Source organism: Lycium barbarum, chromosome 8 (genome assembly GCF_019175385.1).
Source record: "Lycium barbarum isolate Lr01 chromosome 8, ASM1917538v2, whole genome shotgun sequence".
Taxonomy (NCBI): domain Eukaryota; kingdom Viridiplantae; phylum Streptophyta; class Magnoliopsida; order Solanales; family Solanaceae; genus Lycium; species Lycium barbarum.
The window spans coordinates 106,790,134-106,816,332 of record NC_083344.1 but is presented as its reverse complement, the minus strand read 5'-3'; the positions used below and the strand labels follow the sequence as shown (position 1 = coordinate 106,816,332).

The 26,199-nt window shown below is 37.6% G+C and overlaps 1 protein-coding gene across 5 annotated transcripts; it reads left to right on the top strand.

The window, feature by feature from the left end:
• The first annotated feature begins 2,863 nt into the window (after positions 1–2,863).
• On the top strand, positions 2,864–25,621 carry LOC132606556 (protein ENHANCED DOWNY MILDEW 2-like). 5 transcript variants are annotated; one of them, XM_060320127.1, is made up of 20 exons: positions 2,864–3,037; positions 4,491–4,922; positions 4,997–5,093; positions 5,914–5,967; positions 6,042–6,190; positions 8,608–8,698; positions 8,903–9,001; positions 16,692–16,939; positions 17,048–17,140; positions 17,224–17,456; positions 17,533–17,713; positions 17,861–18,008; positions 18,118–18,219; positions 19,652–19,744; positions 21,233–21,274; positions 22,596–22,706; positions 24,435–24,506; positions 24,585–24,691; positions 24,772–24,838; positions 24,934–25,621. In XM_060320127.1, the coding sequence occupies exons 2-20, from the start codon at positions 4,513–4,515 to the stop codon at positions 25,408–25,410; spliced, it is 2,874 nt and encodes a 957-aa protein (XP_060176110.1). In that variant the 5' UTR covers positions 2,864–3,037; positions 4,491–4,512; the 3' UTR covers positions 25,411–25,621. The 5 variants fall into 5 exon arrangements, with proteins under 5 accessions (XP_060176110.1, XP_060176109.1, XP_060176112.1 ...); XM_060320126.1 differs by having other exon boundaries at positions 4,487–4,922; XM_060320129.1 differs by lacking the exon at positions 2,864–3,037 and adding an exon at positions 3,071–3,196 and having other exon boundaries at positions 4,487–4,922.
• Positions 25,622–26,199: the final 578 nt, after the last annotated feature.

Genomic DNA, 26,199 nt, shown 5'->3' with positions numbered 1-26,199 from the left:
GTTTTCACCAATAGTGGAGGAGCAATATCTTGGAAATCATCCAAATAGACATATATCGCCTGCTCTACAATGGAGTCTGAGTTTATAGCTCTAGACAAGGTCGGTGAAGAAGTTGAATGGCTCCGAAATTTCTTGGAGTGTATTTTTTTTTGGCCCAAACCGTTGGCACATATATGTATACATTGTAATAGCCAAGCGGTAATAAGGAGGGCAGGGAGCATTATGTATAACGGTAAGTCTCGTCACATACGATGAAGACATAATACCGTTAGACAACTACTTTCTAGTGGAGTTATCACTAGTGACTATGTAAGGTCTAGAGATAATGTCGCGGATCCGCTTACAAAAGGCTTAATTAGAGAGGTAGTTGAAAGATCAACAAAGGGAATGGGATTATGGCCTAGAACAAGTCATCATGGCGGTAACTCTACCTAGCAGATTGGAGATCCCAAGAGCTAGGTTCAAGGAGAAAACAAAGTTATGAATGACGGTTCAACATTGTCAAATAACTCAATCCATTCTCGTGATCAGACAATGTTCAAAAACAAGGATAAGGCCTTAAGGCTTTTTAACGAGTTAATAAAGCTAAAGCTTTTTAATGATTTCTAAGTTTGGCATATGACCAAATAGTGTATGTACGAGATGACACGTTTAGGAATCACCTATGTGAGTGTGAAGTGTAAGCCGCTTCAAGGAGTATGTTAGGTAAAGGCCCATGCTCTACGCACTCATGAAACCAGGCGGTGTTCATGGCTAAAACGAACACAACCGTGAGAACCATAGACGGTTAAGGGTTAATTGTGTGACATATGGTTGTCTAGGTATACACCAAAGCTCGACAGTTCAAAGATATCAAATCTACCGATTGACCGAGTATATCCGACATATATTCACTACGGAAAGTTCAAAGGGAAACCTACTTATCCAGATGCAATTAATCTTTATTTGTAAATCACACACTTGTCCGTGCATTTTTATATCATAGAGCCATTCCCCATTCATGTGGGGGATTGTTAGGTATTTGGTGTGAATGGGAAATGAAAGTTTTATTTCCTTTGCCTTTTTCGGAAAAATATTTTTTTTGTCGAAAAGGCACATGCATTTTCAGAAAAGACACACCTATTTCGTTAACAGACACTTGTTGTTGGTTATAAATATCTAGTCATCCCTTCAGATTTTCCTAATGAAAAATTCTGAATTCTTCTATCTTCTTTTTTTGCACTTCATAAAAATTCTGTGTGATTTTACAGTTCACTATCACCAAAGTTTGCAGTACTGCTACTACGGTGAGTAAATCGTTCTATCCTGGGAGGATATATTCCATAACCTCGGGTACATTGAGGGGAATAATTTCCTTAAGGACACACTGTGCATTCAGTGGGCTCGATTTAATTCCTACACATATTTTCAGATACTGTTCTTCTGATTTTCGTTTCTGAAATTTGCTTCTGTTTCTGTTTAAGTATATTTTTGAATACAAGTTACTAACAGTATATATATATATATTTATAAATAAATACTCGAGTTGAAGTTAATTTCCTGAAATAGAAGCGAAAAATTGTAAGTTATTTGTATGTCGATCTATAGTTATATACTTCACTTGGCAAAAAGAAAAAGTTAGTGAAATTTGAAGACTTACAAGAAAATATACCAATAATATGTTAGGTTGTCTTTTTTCTTTATGTTTTTAGTTTAGTTAGATTTTATTTCATTTTTCTTTTATTTGAATTATAAATTTGTCTTTTTTAAGAAAAAAAAAATTAGACAATGATATATGCAGTTTATCTAAACTTTAATTCCAATAAATAAATAAATATCCAATAAAAATATTATCTTTGTGATTTACTCAATATTATAAAGGGAAAATATCACTGTATATCACTTTAGGTAAATTAATTACCCGTTGTAGCCATTTTTTTTTAACATGCTTTAGCCATTTTTTCTTAGTTTGGTGTCACTGTTGGATTTCTATGTTTGAATATGTTTTTGCTTTTGTTTACTATTAATAAATACCCCGCGAAATTTCTTAGCGGTTGCTTAAAAAAAGTTTAAAATGTGTATAAACATTTTTATACATTATTATACACTTTTATACGATATAGAAATGTGTATAAACACCTCTTATACATTATGTATAAATCCCTTTTATGTATAAACACCTCTTATATGAGTTTGTATAATATTGTATACTAGTTGAAAATGTTATATACCTCTTATATAAATTTGCATAATCATGTATATCTAGTGTAAAAGTATGTATGAACACCTCTTATACATTATTATACACTTTTATACAAGGTTGATACATTGTCTACTCCAGGTGTATAAAGTTGTATATTGTTGTATAAAGTTGAATATTCAAGTTGGGCCATAAAATGTTGGGCTGTAGGTTTGTAATTTAAAATATGAGCTATGAATATGTAATTTTGACCCATAAATTATGTATAAGTGAAATTTCCCCTATTATAAAATTAAATTTTATGTCTTCTGTCTCAATTAAATTTTTAAAAATATTGTTTTCTAAACTTATTGATATCTTTCAATACCGCGCGAACCGTAGACAAATTCCCTAATTATAATACTAATTTAAATACATGAATAACTTCTGAATAACCGATAAACCAAAGGACCCCTGAAGGGTATATTGGGACTAAAGTCAAATAGATGACAAATTCGTTCTATTTCTAAGGGTATATTTGGACTAAAGTCAAATAATGACAAATTTATTCTATTTGTAAGGGACATTTTGGTCATTTTGCACTGTACGTTCATTTTTTGCCATAATGAGCATTACTAACTCTGCAAAAGCAACTGCCTATTTCTGTGCTATACTACTACATAGTCCAGTTTCATCCCACGCCAAATACAAATATATACAATTTGATCAAACTTCAGACAAACAAACAAATATAGTACTTTTTTTGCAGCACAACTTTTTGTTTTCCACTCTATTTGTTTCATAATATTTCCTCAAAATTTCTGTCTCATTTCTCTTCACAAGTTGAAGGAAAAAAAAAAAAAAGGTTACCCACTTTAGGTATTGTATCATAGTATATTTTTACTTTTTAATTTTATATGTTTCATTTTTTGTTTGTGAAGTGGGGTTTTTGGTGAACATTTGGTAAAAAAGAAAAAAGATATACTAATGGTTAGGAGTTTGGCGCTTAATGACTTTTGGGTTTTTGATGATCTCATGGTATTGCTATATTTTAACATTATAATATAACATTATGGTTTAGTAATTTTCTTGAAATGTTGGTGGTATCTTTATTTTATACTATGTTTTATTTTTTGTTTGTGAAGTGGGTTTTCGTTGTAGACTGTGTTTGTTGTTTCTTGGTGATCTTTTTGTAAAAAAGAACAAAAGATGTACTAATGGATAGGACTTTGGAACTTAATGACTTTTGGGTTTTTGATGATATCATGGTATTGTTATATGTTAACAATATAACATTATGGTTTAGTAGTAATACTTAAATTATTGCAGTTATTTTGTTGAAATGTTGGTGGTAGTTCTGAGATTAAATGATGATTCTGGACCTAGCATGTTTTTGGGGTTCTTTTTATTTTTTTGAATAATATCATAGGGTTGCTCCTGTGATAGCTAAATGATGAGTATTTGGTTTTAACAGTACCCCATTTGAAATACAGTTTGTGGACGGTGTTGTTTTTTCTTTCCTTGGTAAACTATAAACTCTAATAGATAAAACTGATTCCTAATATAGCTTTTGTGCATGTATGTGTTTGCCTACAACAACAACAACAACAACAACAACATACCCAGTGTATTCCCACAAGTGGAGTCTGGGGTGGGTAGGATGTACGCAGACTTACCCCTACTCAGTGTTTGCCATATGTGTTTATTCTGAGTTCATCAGTTAAGTAGGATACCTTGTTCTTGTTGGGGGTGAGGTGGGGGTTGGGGGTTGGTGGGGTGGGTGGGTGGAAAGGGGTGGGTGCGGTGCGGGAGTGGGGGTGGAAGGGGGTTTGTGAAGGGACAATATTATTGTATGGGTTATAAGAACTAATAGAGTGTTGGATTGTGGACTATTCTGGAGAATGAAAAAGTAGAGCTTGTATAGTGAGTTTTGGTATTTGACTTGTCTTTTGCTACTTTTTGGACTACAAATGCTCTATTACTTGAGTCCTCCTACTGTTAATAGGTTTTTGGCTCAACTTTTAATTCTGGCAATACATTGAAGTTTTTACTATTATCTTCTTTTTCACCTTTAACATCTCTTCTTCTTTTTTGTGTCTTCAATGCATCATGGAAAATTGTACTTAAATTAGGAGAAATCCTTTTGACACACGGGGCTGTCCTGTTATATATCCACCATTGTCTAGTTATTTAGTTCCATAGCAGTTTCAGATGTTTACTTTTTTTGTGAGACATGTGTGTCAGTTATATTTCGTTTTTGATAAATAACATATGTGACTGTTTAATCAAGTGTTATTGATTCAAGTTTTTGTTAACTATGGCAACCAGGAAGACACTTCAAAAATTTATTGCTGATGGCGTCATCTGACGAAGAGGGGGAAATTGTTGCCGACTGCATAAGCAATTACCATTTTCTTGACCTTAATGGAGGACCTGTTTCATTTTCAATTTTGCCTCTTCTGTGGGGTGAGGATGACATATTTGGGGCACTGAATGAAGAGTTAGTTTTGCGTGGAACTTCAGATGATGGTCTTCAGCACATCTATAAGAATGTTCTAGCATGGAGATTTGAACTTTCTTATGCCCTGCCAGAAATTCATGTGCTCTCTAAAGATAAAATCTGGATCAAACTCCTCAAACCTCGAAAAAGTTACAGAGATACTATCAGAACAATACTCATCACTGTCCATTTCCTCCACTTTGTGAAGAAGAACCCAGACACATTTGGAGAGACTGTGTGGAATTACATTCGGAAAATTTTAAGGTGCTGAAAGTTACACCTAAATCCTTTGTTGCCAATTTTGGTTATAATGGAATCTACTAAATCCGCTCTTTTAGTTCATACGAGGTACTACCTTCTAAGGATGATCTACTAGAGCACATGCCAACAATCAAAGAAGCTGCAAGGAGGGACAAAGATTTATCTAGTTCCAAGGTTGTGATGTTTTAGTTATTGGTATAATATGTGCATTGTTGTGTTGACTTTCTGCATAGCTATCTAATTTTCTTGGTGCATAGGTTATTGAATGGCGTTTCAAAGTATGTTTCTTTTCTGTAAGACAAGTGAGAGTTTTGCCTAAGGGTGTGGCCTAGTGTGTCAATGAAGTGGCTTGAGAATCACGATGTCTCAGGTTCAAATCCTAGCCGAGGCAAAAACACTAGGTAATTTCTTCTCATTTGTCCAAGTCTTGGTGGATAGAGTTACCCGGTACTTGTGCTGGTGGGAGGTAGCATGTACCACATGGATCGAACTGGAATTGGTCGAGGTATGCGCAAGTTGGCCCGGACACCACAGTTATTAAAAAAAAAAAAAAAAAAGAGAGACCAGCATTATATGCTTAGTTGAGCATGTGTTAAAATGCTTGAGGTATCCTTACTGCTTTTCTAACTTTAGTTCTTAAGTTGTCATATGTCATTGAGAGAAACCATTTCTAAACTCAGACTGACAAGTTAAGCTCAGATTTAGCTAATAGCAGTCCCATGGAAGGAAACCTATATGTTTAACAGTTTAAGGCTGACAATATATTTCAATGTATCATGACTAGTCTGATCCTTATTTGACGTGTCAGCTAGTGGTCTATCATTTATTTGCTTTTGAAATTTATGTGAGATACTGCATCTTTTCCTTTGTGAGAATTTTTAGTTGCTAATATGTAATCTAACCTTGCTGTGCTATCACTCGCTTCTTCTTTTTCGCTGCGTATACGTTTACATTTCCGGCATTATCCTGTATTGAAATTCACATTTTAAAACAGAGCTTTAATGCATTTCTTTTGGAGACATCACAAACGACGATACACGGTTATGAGGTTAGATGCAATTTATATGTTATCTCACTTGTGCTTAATTAAGAAATTTCGGTTCTTAGTTGTGGCTTGTCTAGCAGTGCAATCAGGCGAAAAGGAGACCCCAGTTTATTATTGAGACCGATAACGATGCTGATAGCGGTGCTGATGATGATTCAGATGAAGATGAAGATGAAACATTTGATCATGTCTGTGCTCTTTGTGATGATGGGGGAGAAATTCTGTGGTAACTCAACATTTCTAATATAAGCTCTCTATATCTTGTCAAGGTGTCGACATATTAAGCATGGGCAAATATAAGCTCTCTATATCTTGTCAAGTTGTCGATATATTAAGCATGGGCAAATAAAAGAAATTTTGGTAAAAGTAATTAGAACTTAGAAGTGCTAAAACTATACATAATTAACTCGGAAACTTTGTTACCCATGATCCTAGGAACAACTTAAGTACGTCATATGATCGTTTGCCTTTTGTTTTCTCTCTCTTTATCAATTAATGGTTTTATTGATGTAAAAAGGGGGAAAATCCCTTGTACAAAGTATATACAAGTAAAAAACAATCTCAAACAGAGGTCTGTTTTTCTGCTAGGAGCATCCAACATCTATATTCTACACTAACTGGAATCTGATGGGTGCTCCCAAAATTTGCAAGAAGACAAATGGAACTTTGTGAATGTAATTCAATCACTGCAATGCCCATTGATTTCTTTCTATGGAGATAATTTATAAGAGTGGCAAAGGGGTATATCCATTTCTTTATTTCTTCCTTGTCGTTCTGGCTTTCCAGCTATGGAGCACGTACTGTACCCTCCTTACCCATTCAATTCCGAACTGGTTCCAAGTGACCTTCCCATAACCAATATGTTAGCAGATAGTAGCCGACATCCCTTGATTTTTTCCCCTACGCGTGTATTACCAATTAACGTTAAACCTTCTCCCTTTTTTACTTTTCGTGTAATTTCTCTGTTGTGGAGATGGTTTCTCATGCTGCTAACCATGCAAAACATGGTGCTTTAGGAATCCAGACTAAGAAGTGAGGGTAATCCATGTTCTCCCTCCTTAGCAGGCTATATAGTAAATTGATTTGGTTGTGAATGACTTGTTTCTCTATTCTTCCAATTCCATGTATCTTGCCTCATGATTGATATTTGTTGCTTATACAATAGCTCAAGATTTGGAGCTTCACAAAATTTCAATCTTACAATTCTCTACTAAAGTTTAGGTTCTACAGAATTTCCCCTTCCTCCTTGATACTAGTTTATCTGAGAAATGTTAGTAAATTGTTGGTAGGATCAGTTTCCCAAAAAAAAAAAAAAAATATTAACCAAAAATGTTAGTAACTTGTTGGTAGGATATGTTGGAAATTGTGGAGGAAGACATTTTATAAGGAATAATCTCCCCACCATCTCTATTTCAAAAATTGACTCTGGCTCTGTTCCACACTTTGAATCTGATAGGACTCGTTCCATATCTCTTCGTTATACATGGAGATAGGGCTAATGGATATTGTGCAGTGATCTCATTAGCCCTCCAATCAAAACTTGTGTATACAATGTATTTTTCCGCTGTGATCCTTCTCCAAAGTATTTGTTTGTCTATACTGAACCTCTAGATCAAATAGTAGGGCCTCATCAAACGCCCACAAATCCACCACTCGTATACCAAATCTTGATAGGAGTCATAATCATCTTTCAGTTGATCAAGTGGTACTTCTTGACCTTCTCATTTGTATCTGACTGGAAATTCCTCTGCAGTTTCTCCAATCTACCCGCTATGTGGGAATTAGAGATATCATGTAATCGTCTGTTCTATTGATTGTATTACAGGATGTTTGTTAAGTCAAAACAAGGTATCCTAGTGTCACAACAAATTGTTCCAAAGAGCAGTTCCAATGCGTCGATGCTACATCCACTTTACAGAAATTATTCCAGTGATCAATCTTAAGAGCAAATAGCAGATTGTACACTGGCTAGCATCATCACTAGACTTCTCCAAATAGTGATGCTTATTCAAGTGAGGGTTTGAAATTGTACCCAAGTGGTTGAAATTCCACTCTGCACCACTTAGGACAGGGTTCATCCCTCAAAACATCTAACCTTTCCCCAATATTCACAGGCCCACCCTCCAAAAGAATTTAAAGGAAAAAATATTAGTCCCAATTGAATGCCATGGAACATACCTCCAAATCATAATTCTTCAAGTCTTTGTTCCCTAGCCTCCACCATGCTTCCCTTCCCCTCCACCCAAGAAATATAAAGAAAACTTGATGTTTGTCCTATCAGTCCATTCTTTCAGAATTAAGCTGGTCTGATCTAAAGAACTGAGATCATAACAAAAGTAACTAGATTTTATATTGGACTAAATCATCTGGCTCCTGTCTAAAGCTTAAAGATGCTAGAGAAAAATCAGGCTGATAGAGGAGATCAGCAATTCAGCATTGAACTCTTTTAAAAGGCATCATCCTTTTTGTCGCTGCCTTTTGATTGTGTAAATTGTTTTTTGTTTAGCCTTTTGCCATGGATTTACTTTTATTCACTTGTATGATTTTAATCCTAAGATGTTTGTGAAAAACTATGGTATTTGTCCTTCAACATTTTGCAGAGTGTTGTACTGCTTTAATGTTGTCTTTCTGCATATATTTCAGTTGTGAAGGCCGCTGCATACGATCATTCCACCCGACTGTGGAATCTGGAGCTGGATCTTGTTGTGAATCTCTTGCTTACAGGAATCACCAAGTAGGTGTCTGAAATTTTTGTTCCTTGTCCTGGGTTCTCAAAATTAATGCTACTTCTTCTCTCTATATTTGGCATCATTTCAGGATTTATCAAACTGCGCTAGGAAGTGTTTAATGTTTTCAGCATATCGTTATTTGTAAAGTTTCATCATGTGGCTTCCCTTTAACAATAAAATAAATTTTTTAACGTATGGCTGTTTCATAGGCAATCCAGACCTTCTTGTGCAAAAATTGCCGATATCAACAACATCAATGTTTTGCTTGTGGCTTGTTGGGGTCTTCAGACAAATCAACTGGTGCAGAGGTTTGGATTTCTTATCCTTTATACACAAATAAGAAAATCTTAAGGGTAGAAATAGAATCGACAAAATGCCAAAATTTCAAATTTTCTTCTTTGACTCGAAGATAAAATTTCACAAATCTATGTTGTAAGTTCTGTCCTTATTGTTGAGAATGCTGATTTTAACAAATAAGCAGATTTCATTAATGCTTACATAGGATATTTTGTTATTTCTGTTTCTATTTTATTTCATTTGGTTAACTTTTTTCGGGTATGGAAGCCTTATTTCATAACTCAATCTTGTTTTATATCACTTAACCCCTATCCCTTACCAATTACAAGATGGATATTTAGTTGTAGTAAGCAACATGTCTTCACATGCTAAAGGCTATGAAATCTTTGTCGGACCTTTTACACATGCACAAATTTGTAAAATCTTAAAACATTGAAGACCACTAGATCTAGACAAAAGGCAACTGGAGATAAGGGGGAGCTTCTCTCTCTTATGCTTTACTCTTTTTACTGTGTTGAATTGTGTCACTTGCCGTAGTGTCTCTGGACCATCCCTAGACAATGTTTAAGAAGTGTTAATATCTGGTTTTGCATTATGCTTCTACGTTTTTAATTAAGCACTTCCAAAGTGGTCTTTCATCTGTATACATTTCACTTTTCAGTTTTTGTTTCCTTTGTAGTCCTTAGGGGGAATGCTGTAGTTTGCTATGTTACAGTGTCAACATATTGCTCTGGACTATTCATTGTAACTAAGACAAGAATCTTCTCTTGTGGGATCTGTGGAAAAGCACAGTTTTGCAAAGAAATAGCCCACTTGTTTCTTGAGAAGAGAATAACTGTTTTTTAATCCATACATGACTCAAATCTTGTAGAACTTGAGCTGACGCTGTATCTAAATTACAACGGTGTCATAGGAAAATTCTTTTGTAAGATGGTGATCAGTGTTTTAAAGGTGGGGGCGTGAGGCGGGACGTTTTACTTAGCACGGGTCGATGCGTAGGCCTCGGGGCATGGGGCGTAAGCCCCATGGATCTTTGAATTTTTAATTTATAATGTAGTAAAATAGTATAATAACACAAAAATTATTAAAAATAGATTAATAAATTATTTTTTTTTAAATAAAAAACATGATTAAAGAAACTCAGAAAACTTCTAACATGATTTTACAAGTATAAATAATGATACGATATAAAAGCTATTATGAGATGCATATCAACTCTAAAACAATTAAAGAATCACAATTTCTTTAAATATTTACTATCATACTATGCAACTTACCTCCCTTAAAAAATAATCAATAAAATTTCTCAGTATTATAATTAAAACAACACTCTTTCATGAATAAAAACTAAGTACTTTCAAATAGCGAAATAATAAATTTGATAATTTTGAGATGTAGGATAAAAACATGAAGACGAATGACTCGTGAAGATGTAAAATTTGGCTATATATTTTTAAAAGAAAAGTTAAGTGATATTGACCCTCACGGGGTTCCCAAATAGTAAATATGCAATACTACGACTTGTTATTTGAGTTACTCTCAAACTTCTTACTTCTATTGATGAAAGAAAACTATTAAGCATTATTCATTTATTAAAGAATTATGAGGGTCAATAGTGTTAACGAAGGGCTTTGACACATAATTGTGTAAGAACTGCTAGGTGAGCCCCGAGCGTTGGGCGTTAGGTCTGTTTAGGGCGTACGGTTGGGCACTTACGGAGTAAGCCTCACATTACTAAGCTCCGCACGTGCCAGTGCCCCGCCCCGAGACGAGCCCCAAAACTGCCTTTTAAAACACTGATGGTGAATTCTTTTTTTTTTTGGTAAAGTAATCAAATGTCATTAGTAAAGCATCAAGAAGATGCAAGGTTACAGGTGGGCAAAAGAAGCTGCTTCAATCAAAACGGGAAGCAAACTTAGACAAAAAACCTGTAAAACAGCCAAAAGGAATCCTGCCTATTGTACTAAGCTAAGCTAAAGACAGGGAACTAACAACAACAACAACAACAACAAGCCCAGTATAATCCCACCATGTGGGGTCTGGGGAGGGTAGAGTGTACGCAGACCTAACCCCCACCTTGAAAGGTAGGGCGGCTGTTTCCGAAAGACCCTCGGCTCAAGAGAGGAGAACAAGAGAGGAAAAACAAGACAAAAGGTCAAATAGGACCAAGCATATCGAAAAACAATATGAAAACAAGGAATAACAAAAGTGAGAAAGATGTTACCTTCTCAAAAAAAAAAAAAAAAAAAAAAGCGAGAAAGTCATGGTAGAACAGTCCGGAAAGAAAGGAACATTAACTACTATAGATAAATAAGATAACCAAAGTACAACGGCCCAACAAATATAAGCAGCAATCAAATGGCAATAAACAAATGAGCAAAACTACAACTACTATGGTGAAAGGATAAGCCACCTAGCCTTCTATCCTAATCTGAGTCCTCCACAACCTCCTATCTAAGGTCATGTCCTCGGTGAGCTGAAACTGTGCCATATCCTGTCTAATCACCTCTCCCCAATACTTCTTCGACCTCCCTTTGCCTCTCATGAAACCGTCCATAGCCAACCTCTCATACCTCCGCACTGGGGCATCTGTGTCTCTCCTCTTCACATGCCCAAACCATCTCAGCCTCGCTTCACGCATCTTGTCCTCCACCGATGTCACTCCCTCCTTATCTCGGATATCTTCATTCCTAATTCTATCCCTCCTAGTGTGCCCACACATCCACCGCAGCATTCGTATTTCTGCGACTTTCATCTTCTGAACGTGAAATTTCTTGACTGGCAAACACTCCGCCCCGTACAATAAAGTCGGTCTAACCACCACTTTGTAGAACTTGCCTTTAAGTTTTGGTGACACTTTCTTATCACACAGCACTCCGGAGGTGAGCCTCCATTTCATCCACCCTGCACCAATACGATGTGAAACATTGTCGTCGATATCCCCATCTCCCTGTATAATAGACCCAAGATACTTGAAACTTCCTTTCTTTTGAATGGCCTGGGTACCAAGCCTCACTTCCTCGTCAGCCTCACGCGGTAGGCCACTGAACCTGCACTCCAAGTATTCTATCTTGGTCCTACTCAATTTAAATCCTTTAGACTCCAACGTCTGTCTACAGCTCTCCAGCTTATCGTTATATCCGTTGCGAGTCTCGTCAATCAGGACTATGTCATCCGCGAATATACACCAAGGCACCCCACCTTGTATTTGTCGCGTCAATTCATCCATCACCAGGGCGGATAGAAACAGTCTAAGAGTTGATCCCTGATGTAACCCCATCATAATAGGGAAGTGCTCTGAGTCTCCTCCTACCGTCCTTACCCTGGTCTTAACTCCATCATACATGTCCTTTATCGCTCTAATGTACAACACAAGTACACCTTTAGCCTCCAAGCATCTCCATAGGACCTCTCTTGGCACTTTGTCGTAGGCCTTTTCTAGGTCAATGAATACCATGTGCAAGTCCCTCTTCCGCTCCCTATACTGCTCCACCAGTCCCTCTTCCGCTCCCTATACTTCTCTACCAATCTCCTTACAATATGAATGGCTTCTGTAGTCGAGCGCCTCGGCATGAATCCAAACTGGTTCTTTGAAATAGACACACCTCTCCTCACCCTCATTTCCACCACCCTTTCCCACACTTTCATAGTGTGACTTAGCAGCTTGATATCTCTATAGTTATTGCAGCTTTGAATGTCTCCCTTGTTCTTGTACACGGGAATCATTGTACTCCACCTCCATTCTTTCGGCATCTTCGCTGTCTTGAAAATGACATTAAACAACCCAGTTAGCCACTCCAAGCCTACCCTGCCTGCATTCTTCCAAAATTCCCCAGGAATCTCGTCAGGTCCGGTCGCTCTTCCCCTGCGCATCCTACGAACAACTCCCTTAACCTCCTCAACCTTTATACTCCTACAATACCCAAAGTTGCGACGCCCATCCGAGTGCTCCAAGTCTCCCAACACAATGTCTCTGTCCCCTCCTTCGTTCAAGAGTTCATGAAAGTATGACTGCCATCTCTGTCTAATGCGAGATTCCTGTACCAACACTTGGCCATCATCGTCCTTGATGCACTTCACTTGATCCAAATCGCGTGCCTTCCTCTCTCTCGCCTTGGCGAGCTTAAATAGCTTCTTATCCCCACCTCTGTCCTCTAGTTCTGCATAAAGGCGTTCAAAGGCTACCGTTTTAGCCGCCGAAACTGCCAACTTTGCCTCCTTTTTCGCCATCTTATACTTTTCCCTGTTCATCCGCTTCTCTTCATCATCCTTGCTATCTACCAACTTCGCATATGCCTGCTTCTTTGCTTCTACCTTCCCTTGGACTTCTCCATTCCACCGCCAATCCCCTCGGTGCCCACCACGGCGGCCTCGTGAGACCTCCAATACCTCTCTAGCTGCTTCCCTAATGCAACTGGCCGTCCTATCCCACATACTGCTCGCATCCCCCCCTACTATCCCACGCTCCCATAGCCATCAACTTCTCCCCCATCTCTAGGGCACTAGACGGAGTCAAACTTCCCCACCTAATCCTCGGTCGGTCATCCACGACTCTCATCTTCTTCTTCTTCCTTCTTATCTCCAAATCCATCACCAATAGCTTATGTTGGGTCGTAAGATTCTCACTCGGTATGACCTAGCAGTCCTTACAGAGGCCTTTATCATCTTTTCTAAGAAGCAAAAAGTCTATTTGCGTCGCAGCCACCGAGCTACGGAAGGTTACCAAGTGCTCCTCCTTCTTTGGAAAACTCGAGCTGGCTACCACCAATCCAAAAGCTTTTGCGAAATCCAGGAGTGAGACTCCTCCACCATTCCTGTCCCCGAAGCCAAATCCTCCATGCACCTCGTCATAACCCCTCGGAACAGACCCAATGTGCCCATTGAAATCTCCTCTTATGAATAACTTCTCAGTAGGCGGTATACTTACCACCTCTTCGTCCAAGTCCTCCCAAAAGCGCATTTTTACCTCCTCGTCCAAACCTACTTGTGGCGCGTAGGCACTAATAATGTTCAAGGTGAACCCTCTAACGACTAACTTAATCGACATCATCCTATCATTGATCCTCCTAACCTCTACCACTTGATCTCTAAGCTCACTATCTACTAAGATCCCTACCCCATTCCTATACCTCGACTTGCCCGAGAACCAAAGCTTGTACCCGTCCACCTCCTTAGCTTTAGGTCCTACCTATTTAGTCTCTTGGACGCAAGCTATATTAATCCTCCTCTTCTTAAGAATCTTAACTAACTCTATGGACTTTCTCGATAAAGTCCCAATATTCCAAGACCCTACTCTCAACCTAGAAGCTCCCTCAACCCCCTTAGCCCCCCCAACCCTAGCCCCCGATCCCAACCGAGAACATGACCCTAGTCTACCATCCCTCACCAAAGCCAGTAAAGCAGATATACGCTAGTGAAAGGTTAATCTAAGACAAACGAAGGATCAATACTAAAGCACCAGTTAGCAATAGTTTATAAGCAGTGAAATAGGCGGAGCAGGCAAAATTTATAAGGCTAACAGATAGGAAATGGGCTATTGGAGGTACCAACTCCAAGTAAATAAAACCTGTTCACCACCGAGAAATACTGTTCACCGACCGGAACTGCCGGAAAACTCGAGTACTTGTGCAGAAACTGCCCGGAAACCTACTGGTGGAGGATTTCCGGTCGTAGGGCAGAAGAGAGAGGAAAAGAGGAAAAAAAAAAACAAAAAAGGAAGAAGGAAAGAAAAGAGAGAACAGAGGAGAGAGAGAGAGGGGTCTGGCCGGCTCGTCGTCGCCGGTCGCCCGTGGCCGTTTGGGGTGGCTTGGTTGGGGGGTGGGTGGGGTGGGGGTTGGGGGGGGGGGAGGAGCAAACTTACCGTTGGTGAGAGAGAGAAGAGAGAAGAAAAAAAAGACAGGGAACTAACAAAATCCAAAAAAGTATCCACATTGTTTACAAGGGTAAGAAAATGCCAACTAAATAAGCATTTTAAACATCTAACCTTGAGAGTCCTAATAGGAGTTGAGATTCCATCAAAGCATCTGCTATTTCTCTCCGTCCAGAGACACCAAAAAATAACTGTAGGGATCATTCTCCAGATTCTTTTGATGGTTTTTCCAACTCTCCACAGTGACCAGCTTGCATAGGCATCTTTCATGGATAAGGGAATTACCCAGTGAAGCCCAGTTAAGGAGTAGAACAAATGCCAAAGGTCAGCTGCTGCAGGACAGTGTAAAAATGATGGTTTACAGTGCAACAATGATGGTGATTATCAATTATTATGTGTCATCATTCTTCAAGTCAAGAGGCTGAGTTTCTTGTGGGAAGTTTATTATGTAGGAGTGAATATTAAATAGGCTGGAGGGATGTTTGAAGGGAAGAATTTATCAGATTTAAGGAAAAACTAGGAGATAGAAACCAGATCTGACTGCAGTCAAAGAAATGCAGGAAACCACTCTGTTCTAAAAGTCCAGAAAACCAAGAGAGAAACTGGTTGGGAAAGGTGGATGGGTGGGGGTGGGTGAGTACGCTAGGATTGAAGCAGGCTGGCATATCAGATTACGTTTGTCTTCTATTTCTCACCACTGGATAGTGCTAATATGAAAATGGTAATACTTACTACTTTCTGAAACAATGCTTAGTCCTCTTGGTTCTTGCCCAAGACTGTTCTTATGTACTATGCAAATTTCATCTCTTCTCCAGAAGGCTATTTCCATACCGTAATATGTAATGTTCATGAGATCCGCAACACTAAATAGTGTCTTCACTTTATAGCTTGGGACAGACCCTCATTGACAAAGGGTACTAAGAGAGATCCTATCAACTTCTCCAACCTCTTTGCCCACGTAGATCTGAGGATGGTGATATTACGTGTAACAGAGCAAGGATCTGTCCCATTCTTCCGACTTCCAATGCACCACCCACAATGAACAAGTTTGTCTTTACCTCGAAAGAGGAGTTCAGAGTCAATTTGGTCAAGCGCAGGATCATCCTTATGGAACTTTCGAGCAAAGAGAGCACTACTGTCAAACATCTTTTGCATGTCATCAAGTGTAAGGTCATGAGGGTGTTGCTTTGGAGGGTTATCCCACTGTTTAAAGTGAAGATCACTGTTTACTGTAGTGTTGCGTAACTCATGAGCATTACATATTACAGTATGGAAATACCCTTCTGGAGAGGAGATGAAATTTGCATAGTACATAAGAACAGTCCTGGGCAAGCTGTCCCATCCCCATGAAATTTGTCATATAATAGGATATGCTTAATCTTCTTGGTTCTTGAATTTGTGGCTGAGCTCCAATTTTCTGCAACTAGGAACACTTTTCTTACCAACATAGCTAATAACTTTTGTAAGTTTCTTTATCATCTTTCTGTCACCACACACCCTCAAGGAGACAAGAACATAATCTTCTACCCATTTGTTTTGTGTTTTGCTCAAATGAAGAGCCTTGGAAGATGGTTTGAATTTCTGTAGTTTAACCAGAGCCATTTCTGATTCCGAGAATATGGATGAACTGGTTCACAGTATCATCTTGATACTGTTTTTCAATAAAATCTTACCTTATCAAAAAAAAAGAATATGGACGAATTGGAAATTGGATAATGCTGGAGATACTGATATATGTTTCTTCTACATATCTTCCATCCCATCATCTCACTGTTTATCTATTTTGATTTTCAAATTTCTCACCTATATTTTATTTGCACAATATCCCAAAGGTCTTCCCCTGTGTTTCTGCAACTTGTGGACACTTCTTTCATCCTAAATGCGTCTCAGAGTTACTTTATCCTGATGATAAATGTCGAGCCTTAGAGCTGCAGAAGGAAATTGTAGCTGGAGAATCGTTTACTTGCCCTGCTCATAAATGTTTTATCTGCAAGCAAGGAGAGGATAAAAAGTCATATGAGTTACAATTTGCAATTTGTAGACGCTGTCCAAAGGCATATCACCGCAGATGCTTACCAAGGTTTCCTTAATCCATTTGTCTTGATACAGAGTGCTTTGATTAAATAATACTGAAGAACAAAGAAGTATTGGCATCTCATGTTTGTGTTTTCTTGCTGGCTCTTCTCAGATGTATTTCTTTTGAGCCTTCCAATTATGACAAAAGCATTCAGAAAAGGGCTTGGAATGATCTTTTGCCCCGTCGTATCTTGATATACTGTATGTAAGTATCATCTGCAACTTCAGGAATCATGAACAATTCATGAGATTTTCTGTTAAAGAATTACCAACCTACCTCCTGCCCAGGGACCACAAGATCATTCCTAAAATTGGGACTCCAAAAAGGGACCATATCGTATTTCCACATATTGATGGGAAAGCAAACTCACAATCTTCAGGACTTCCATCAGGACCTGTGAGGATACTCTCACGAAGGAGTAAGGTCCTTGGTGTTCTCACTGAAACAAGACTCCTGAACATGAAAAGGCCTTCTGAGGTGAGGCACAATGCTGCTGAAGTTGGTGATTCTTATGGAAAAGGTGCTAATGGCTTATACAAGCTCTTGATCTATAATTGGTCAAAGCAATGTCTATTAAAGATTTACATCTATCTCAGGAAAACCATTTAAGCGTCCAACACAGGAAAAAGGCAAATGGAAGGCGCCACTGGACACAAAGTTGGTCTGTACCCCACAAAGTACTTCTAGTGGCAAGACAGTGAGTGTCCGACCAATTGTGCCAGTAATGAAGAAGGCCAGCGGTACACAGCAATTGGCAGATAATGAATTGAAAAAGAGGTGCTCAATGGACTTCATCACGTTCTTAAAGTTGAATCATCCTTCCCTTAGTATCAAATGATATATTCCATCCATGATAGAACTTTTAATGGATGTTAAATGCATTTGGTTAACCAATTTACTTTGCATTTGATACTGGGTTTGCAGAATGATGACTTTGATAAAAAACTCCACCGCTTCGTTTAATGTGGAGGAATTTGTGAATGAGCAGTACCGGAAATGTATCGATAGTAACTCTCGGAATTTTTTCACAGACAAAGACATTACCTTGGGAAAAGTTCAGAACTCCGTGAATGTATATCTACTAGTTCAGGATTGAAGAGAATGTACTCATTAATTTTTCTTCTAATTTCTTGTGCAGTTTCCTCATATAGAAAATCTTTCCTCTTTATGTTCTGTACCAGGCTATTCGAGTAGCCTTGAAGAAACTAGACGAAGGATGCAGCATTGAAGACGCCAAAGCTGTCTGTGAACCAGAAATTCTCAGTCAGATTTTCAGATGGAAGGTTGCTCCATAGGACCTAAAATGTTCTTTCATATGAACACAGGCTTTATATAGCTACATTCTTGCTCCTGACTTGATGTGTTATTTTCTGATTTAATTTGTTAGACAAGTTTCTTGTTCCATAGATTTACGCTTTTTGGTGCAGTAAGTTCCCTTGGTGGGTGATACATAGGGAGTGCATGTCATGTCGAAAGAAGAGGAGTATCACTATGACATATCAGAGATAATTGGAACAGAAAGAAAGGATAGAAAAAGAACTTCTAAAGCCCAAGAAAAGTTTAACAAGGCCCTAGTTCTCTTTCGAAGTGTTAACTCATGAAAAATACTTGACAAAACACCTTTCTCAAGAAAGAGAGTTGGTTCATATTATGTGACAGCTCTGGTTGGAGCTAAATAAACCATATCAATAGAAATGTAGTACCTCGCTCACTTCTTTTTAACCAACAGCTGAGAACTTTGTCTTGCTTGGATGGTGGTGACCTAGTTGTAGGAGTATAGTAGGTTATTGAACTTAGTACTTACAACAACAGCATTCTGGTGCACTTTTACAAGTGCCCACATGTGATCAAACAAGATGCTTTCATAGCTAGGGGTTAACTGTCTCCATGATAACATGAATTATGCTGTGCAAGAATGTAATAACCTCCCTTTGATGGTCTAGCTGTTACCTAGTTCAAAAATTAAACCAAAAATCTGCCTCAGCTGCTGGATGTTCCAACAATGTTCTTAATTGTTTTCAAGAGTTCAATTTTTTTTTTTTTTTTTGAAACAGGTAATTGTAAGAGTTCAATCTTATTATTGTGAAAAGAAGGCTTATTGTATGTCATCATTTGGAGAATTGGCACCATTACCTTTGTGTTAGTATGGAAAATTTGTTTTTTATTCTTTTCCGGGAAATGTTTACTTTGTTCACCTTGATGTTCTCAATATCTCGTGTATAAGGAGAGACAATCATCTGACATAACATAAAACGGAAGGCATATATCTCAGTGTCAATAACCTATTCCTACACAGATATGGTTGTCCTTTCTGTACTGGAGACTATTATTTTTACCTGAACTAGTTCATAAATGCAGCTAAAAAATCTTCTCTGGGAGCGTTGACTGATTGCAAGCAGATTCCTTTTTTCTTTTTCTTTCTGGGGGGTGTAATTGGTGATTTCTTTTGCTTCTATTGCTTTATCTATCGAATAAGACCATGTATGTGAAAATCTAGACACGTACCTTCCCAATTATGGATACCGGAATTTTCGTGCAGTTTATGGATCTTTGCTTTCTATTCAGCAAGCGATTGAGATATCTTAAGCATTTTGATCTGTGCCGCTTGCCAATCATTTCTAATTATTAAGCTATATTGGAGCCTTTCATGGTTATTTCGATCGATGATCTGATGAATGACTTGCAAATATTCACTTTTTGTCTTGTATGTTACAGAAGAAGCTAGGATCTTATCTTGCCCCTTTTCTCAATGGCATGCGCTATACATCTTTTGGTCGCCACTTCACGAAGGTGGACAAACTGAAAGAGGTATGCCCTTTTTTTGCATTTTATTATTAGATCTTGTATCTCAATGGAAGTGATAATAAAGCTGCCTTTGTTTTCAATCTTCATAGTTTTCTAATTGACGTAACTTTAAAACAAACTCAATATAGCCGGTGTACGTACTAGTAAACCCTGTCTTCCGTATTCATAGCTTTTCTAACTGATGCTAGGTTAAACTTGCTGCAGAAACATTCTACATGAGGAAACAGATTAATACCCCTGGAATTTTGTGTGTTTTCAGTTTTCTAACAAGGTTCACCAGTAGTGCGTCCTGAATGTAAATAGAGCTGTATAATTTCAGAATATGACGTAGAAGTGACAATATTAAATAGGATTTGGAGCTGGAGAAAGGTTTGTGGAAGTCATGTTTGGACATGAACTTGGATGGCAAGTTAAAGATTTGAAAAAAATGTCACTTGGAATACTCATTCAGACTGCTATTTCAATATTTGGCGTGAAGTTCAAATCATATTTCACTTGAAGTACATATAATATTTCACTTGAAATCTAAATTTTCATGGCCAACCAATTATTTGCAAATATTTTTCAATATTTGAAAGACTGAAATAGTTATTTGATGGCCAAGCAAGCCATTAAGAATCTTATGTGGAATATCTTAATGATCATGTCATGATAATTAGGAATCCTTCTGTAAAGAAAAGAGAAAGAAGAGATATTGGGGAATGAATAGCTTAATTATTCCCTCAAGCAAGTTGGGACTTATGTAATGGTTACAAGTAATCCAAAAAAGGAAAGGAAAATAATTCCTATTCCTAATTTACACTCTTACATGGATTGTGTAAGGCTTTTCCAAATGCAAGGAATGATTACTTGCCGTATTTACACGTTCGAAACGTTAACATTCGTAATACTCCCTCTCAAATTGGGATGTGTAAAATGTATGCTCGTAACTTGATATACATTTGCTCAATTCTAGAGCTGGAAATCGATTTTGTAAGACTATATGCTACTGACTGACCATTCGAGTTGATGAAATATATCATAATGCAATTACTTGTTTGACCATCAGTTTTCGAGTATATCGAATTGTGGTGTTCGAAGTACTGATGAAGTTTTAAAAATACTAGTTTAAGGAGTAGTTCAAGTGAAATAATAATGGTTTCCCTTTTGCGAATCTTCAACTTTCACAAACTTTTTAGCAGGGTTTAGGGAAGGTCCGTACCCTAAGAGGTGTGATGTACACAGCCTACCCTAATGCAAGCATTAGTGGCTTCTTCCGCGGCTTGAACCTGTGTAGGTCACACGGAGACGACTTTACCGTTGCTCCAGGGCTTCCCAAATGCCTACTTAATGTTCTAAAATACAACCTACTTGTATTTTGCTCTTGCGACACATAACATTTTATTTTTTTTCCATTATTTTTTGTTGCTCGTAGTGATTAATGGCATCAAAACTTATTTGTGTTTTTGTGCAAATTAGAGGCTGAATTACAGCATGACTTTCCATATGCAGGTGGTTGATAGACTAAGATGGTATGTGCAGGATGGTGACACGGTAAAAAGTTCATATGATTTTGCTTCTTTATTTCCTTGTAGTTGTCTCTCTTCTTGTATGACCATCATAACTTGCCTATCTTTCTTTCTTGATGGTTGCTTGTATTTATTGCCTAATTCTTGTGAAATTCAGTATGTACTTTTAACCTTTATGATGAAATGATAAAAGTTTAAGCCAGTAAGGTATTTTGATTTCAATGCAATATCAGATGACGAATAACTGAACAAAGAAATTAACGCTTAAAATATCAAAGAACACATTAGAATTCTTATACCGGTGGTGCAAAGGCTAAGTCTGCATCTAGTTCCCTCGACTGTCAAGGGCTTCTAGTACTTCAGTTCTTGTTTTTTCAATTATAAGTACACATGGTTTTTACACCATGAACATATGGTTTTCTCGATCAGAATGAACGATTATAGAATTGGTTTTCCTTTCACTCACTAAAACGGTTGGAATGATGGTTTTACTATCGCTCACCACTGCCGATTTATCCTTTACAGTATCTTTCCTCTTTACTCCTTTCACTCTTTTTCAAACAAGAGAATTAGTTGTTCACAAGCTTCAGTTTATCTTCGCGTGTTTTTGAGTATTTGCAGATTCAATAAAGTAATATTCTTCTCTCCTTGTATTAGTATCTCCTCTTTTCTCCATACATCCAACATGTTGACCATTTCAGATCATAAATGCTCTTGCTAGTAACTTAAGGTCTTCATAATAGTCTCTTATCTGCGTGCAGCTTCTTGCACTCCCAATTAATATCCTTGGGGGAACTCCATACTTCTTGTTTACTGGGAAAATCCTTCAATTTTTCTCCTTTTGTTGGAAATTCACACTTTCTCATCAAGTACATCAGCTTTCTTGAGTTTCTTCTGAACTGTACTTCTTTTCTCTTATCCTTGTCAACTTGAGTAATGATCTTGAAAGTGTCTTGCATTTTCCTTATTCGGACCATCACTTTTGTCTCCATTTTGTACTTCTCTTCAGACCACTTGATTCAACTCCTTCGTTTGATTTGGTCTAGTTGACTTCGTCGTATATTGTTGTCCTGCTAAGACAGATTTCTAATTCAGTTAAACAGATTCTTTTGCTCCTTCAATTTTGTCATTGTTAAAAATAATTCTTAGGGCTAACATTGGGGAGAAATTTGTTTTCAAAATCTTTGATTTTACCTGCGGGAGCCTTTACCATTCAGCAAACCTCGTATAAACATCTCTTGTCAAGATTTATTTTTATTTTTATTCTTCTTCTTCCTTCTCGTAATCTTGGTCAAAGTATTGTAGCTCTGCATATTTTCTTATATGCTGAGGTGTTGCTTGTTCAGATGGTCGACTTCTGCTGTGGCTCCAATGATTTTAGCTGCTTGATGAAAGAAGAACTAGACAGAATGGGGAAAACATGTCAATTCATAAATTTTGATGTCGTACACCCAAAGGTAAATTATTTGATAACAATCGTATCAGCTTTCTTCATGAATTATGCAGGTGAACCAGATACCTGCTCTTTTTTTTTTTTTGATTTGTTGGTAAAGCGCATAGTAAAACTAATGTTTTTTTTTTTTTTTAAACTCTTTCAGTAACTCTTCTTTGTGTGATTGTTGTTGGATCAGTTCATTGAGTAGGGCCCTTCCTGTTATAGCTAGCTAGTCTTCTTTGCTCCAGTCAAATAATACTTTTACGATTTGTTCATTAACTAAACGTTACAACATAGTACTCGATAATCAGCATGTGGTATATTATTGCGGCAATAAAACCCACTGTGATGAGTTGTAATTAGAACGATGAAAGAGACTCTATATATGCAGTATGTTTTTTCTTTATCATGGGTAGTTCAGGGATAAGTTTTCTTTAAGGGCATGGTGAAGTTTCTACATGTGCGAATATTGCTTAGCTTCAGTCTGTGTTGTCAGCACGAAATTGGTCGAAGAGACAGATCCTCCAATTTCACTTGGAAAATGGCTCGTAGACACGAGAGGTCACCAATATAGGTAAGCTGTTTCTACTATTGGACAACAGGCCATCCTTGGCAATTTTGTCGCCACTTACAATGCTCAATAAGATGCTCCATTAGTGAGAAGATTTGCTCGACACTGTTATGATCATTGCTTTAAAATCTGACTCAACTTACCACGTCCGACCGAGTCAACTCGCTTAGTTAAATAGTTTGTGACTCGTGAAAAAGACTGATTAGTCTTGATTAAAGCTCAATCGGCTGACCGAGATATAGGGAGTATTTAGTTTATCGAACCAACTCAAAAGCACATCACTACAATGTTATTTAGTACGTGTTATTCATGGCATTTGAGATGTCAGCGCGCCTGTGGTTTAATATAGCTATGAAAGTATTACCACACATGTTCCTTTCATGGAAGCATTATGAGCAAGTTTTAAATTTTAAACATGTTAATTATTAACTAGATCTTCAATTTATCTCAAATCACTGAGTAATACAGTTCAATCTCAAGTTTCTGCCTTTCGACTGTTGTTTAGCTAAATATGTGTGCTGTGATGCTTCACAATAGCATGCATCTAGTTGGTTTCTGGAGATTGATATAGATACGGACTCTTTATTTTTTATTTTATTATGCTGATTTTGCAACCGTTGCTTGAACTAATAGGGCATTCAAACATCATTCTATAAGTTACAGAAAAACAGGTTGACTTGGACATTTTTTGATAGATTGAACGATAGTGGGAAGGGAAGGGATAAAGTTAATGCATTTGTACTCCTATGTTAGTTTCCTACTTCCTAAACTACAAATATGAAAACCTTCCTCCCACTTTTGCTAGAATTCCATCAAGTCCACATTGCCCTTATCAGATCGTTTGCTATGTATTCATTAAATTAGTGCTTTCTCTGAACCCTCAGGGGTTGGCCTGGTGGCAATTGACTTGAGCCTTGGGGTGCTCCCTTTCAAGGTCTCAAGTTCGAAACCCACTGGGTGCAAACAATTTCTGAGGGCCATTGGACTGGGTAAAACCTGAATTAACCGTGGTGCACTTGCGGGAAACTCCTTGCCGAGGGCCTGTGCACCCCCGAGATTAGTCGGGGCTCTAAGAGACCCGGACACCCGGTGCTTAATCAAAAATAAATAAATTAGTGCCTTCTCTGATTGTGTCTTGTAAGTTAATGAATGACTTCTTGAAATTTCATAATTTTCCAGAATGATTTCAACTTTGAGAAGAGGGATTGGATGACTGTTGGTTTAAGAGACTTGCCAGAAGGATCCAAATTGGTATGTTGGAAACCATCAGCTTTGAATAACTTGACATTGTTTTGAAGTATTACCCATCTTATCTTGTATCTTGAATAGATCATGGGGTTCAATCCCCCTTTTTCCAAGGCATATGAATTTATAAGCAAAGCTCTCACATTCAGACCAAAGCTTCTCATTATTACTGTTCCGAAAGAAACAAAAAGGTGAATATTTACATTATGGAAACTGCAGGTTTAGTGATTTTCTGCTTACCAGCTGATTTATCAATCTTTTGCCATTGCAGACTTGATGAAAGAAAGAAGAATCCATATGATATAATTTGGGAAGATGACGTTATCTTGGCCGGCAAGGTGCAAAAGATTGAAAACCTAATATTTTTATCTCTCATTTTCTCTTACGAATGCGAGAGTGACACGACTCGTTTTTTTTTTCATTGTCATGCCAGTCCTTTTACCTGCCAGGATCAATTAATGTGCATAACCAGCAGATGGAGCAATGGAACATCGCGTCCCCTCCATTGTATCTGTGGAGTCGCCCAGATTGGACTGCTAAGCACAAAGCAGTAGCTATCGAGCGCGGGCATATAAGAAAAGATAGTCAAATGTCAGAAGCAGAAAGAAACAAAGTAAACACGGGGGTAACAAATTACTTGATGCAAGAAACACGTGATTGCTATGGTGACTTTTCCGACATCATGACCAGCTGTGGTGACATTAATAGCTTGCTCGATGATATCCCTGAGATTCCTATTGATGCTGAATATAATCAAAATCAACGCTTTGGAGTTCCCGAGCTGGAATATGGCTTTGGCAATAGTCAAGAGGTACTTGGCTGTGAAGCTAAGGATGAAAATGAAACGTCGCAAGCTGAGGATATGTGCACTGACATGGATCTGTCTCCAATGAATTCCCCACTTCACTGAAAGATCAAGTCTCTCTCTTCACAATGCTAGGTCTTCGTCTTTAGTTCTGGATTTACTACTCATGTCTCTGTGCTAATATCCATGTCTAAGTTTTATGTGTTTAAATGACACTATATGTGCTTCATTATTGGTTAAGTCTAATTTTAGTACTTGTGATATCTAACTATGCAAATTTAACCTTCAATTACTTGAAATGTGCACTTTTAATCCATCTATGTAGGAAATATGTTATATTTTCTCAAATAACAAAAGGCATTTATGTGCACTTTTTCTCTGCCTTTGTTAAAAGGGTGGGAAATACAACTTTAAGGTTAGTGATTGAAGACGAGGATGACAGAAAATGATTTTTGGACTGTAAATATGGTGAAAAAAGTTGATGGAGGACAAATGAAAATAGAGGTGGCCGATTCTCCTTCTAGTGGTTTTGGTTTTGCAGAAACAAAAAGGAATACCAGTACGATGATATGTATTAGACCTTTTATCATATGTATACAACAGCACCAACAATACCTAATTCTTAAACAAGTTGAGGTCGGTTATATGAACTCTTACTGATCATGTTATTTTAAAAATTCATCTCATGCACTTTTATAAAGTCGTTAATCATGAGGCTCACAATCTGATCTCTGTTTTCGAGGGCGACTTGGTTCAAATTGTAAAGGCAGAGGCTGGAATTTTTATTATTCCACGGGTGGAATATCAACATGATGGAAAGCTTTAGTTTAAGAAATTGGAAGAAGCAAGGAGAAAAGATACATGGTTAATAGTCAGAGCTTACTGAAGCTTTAG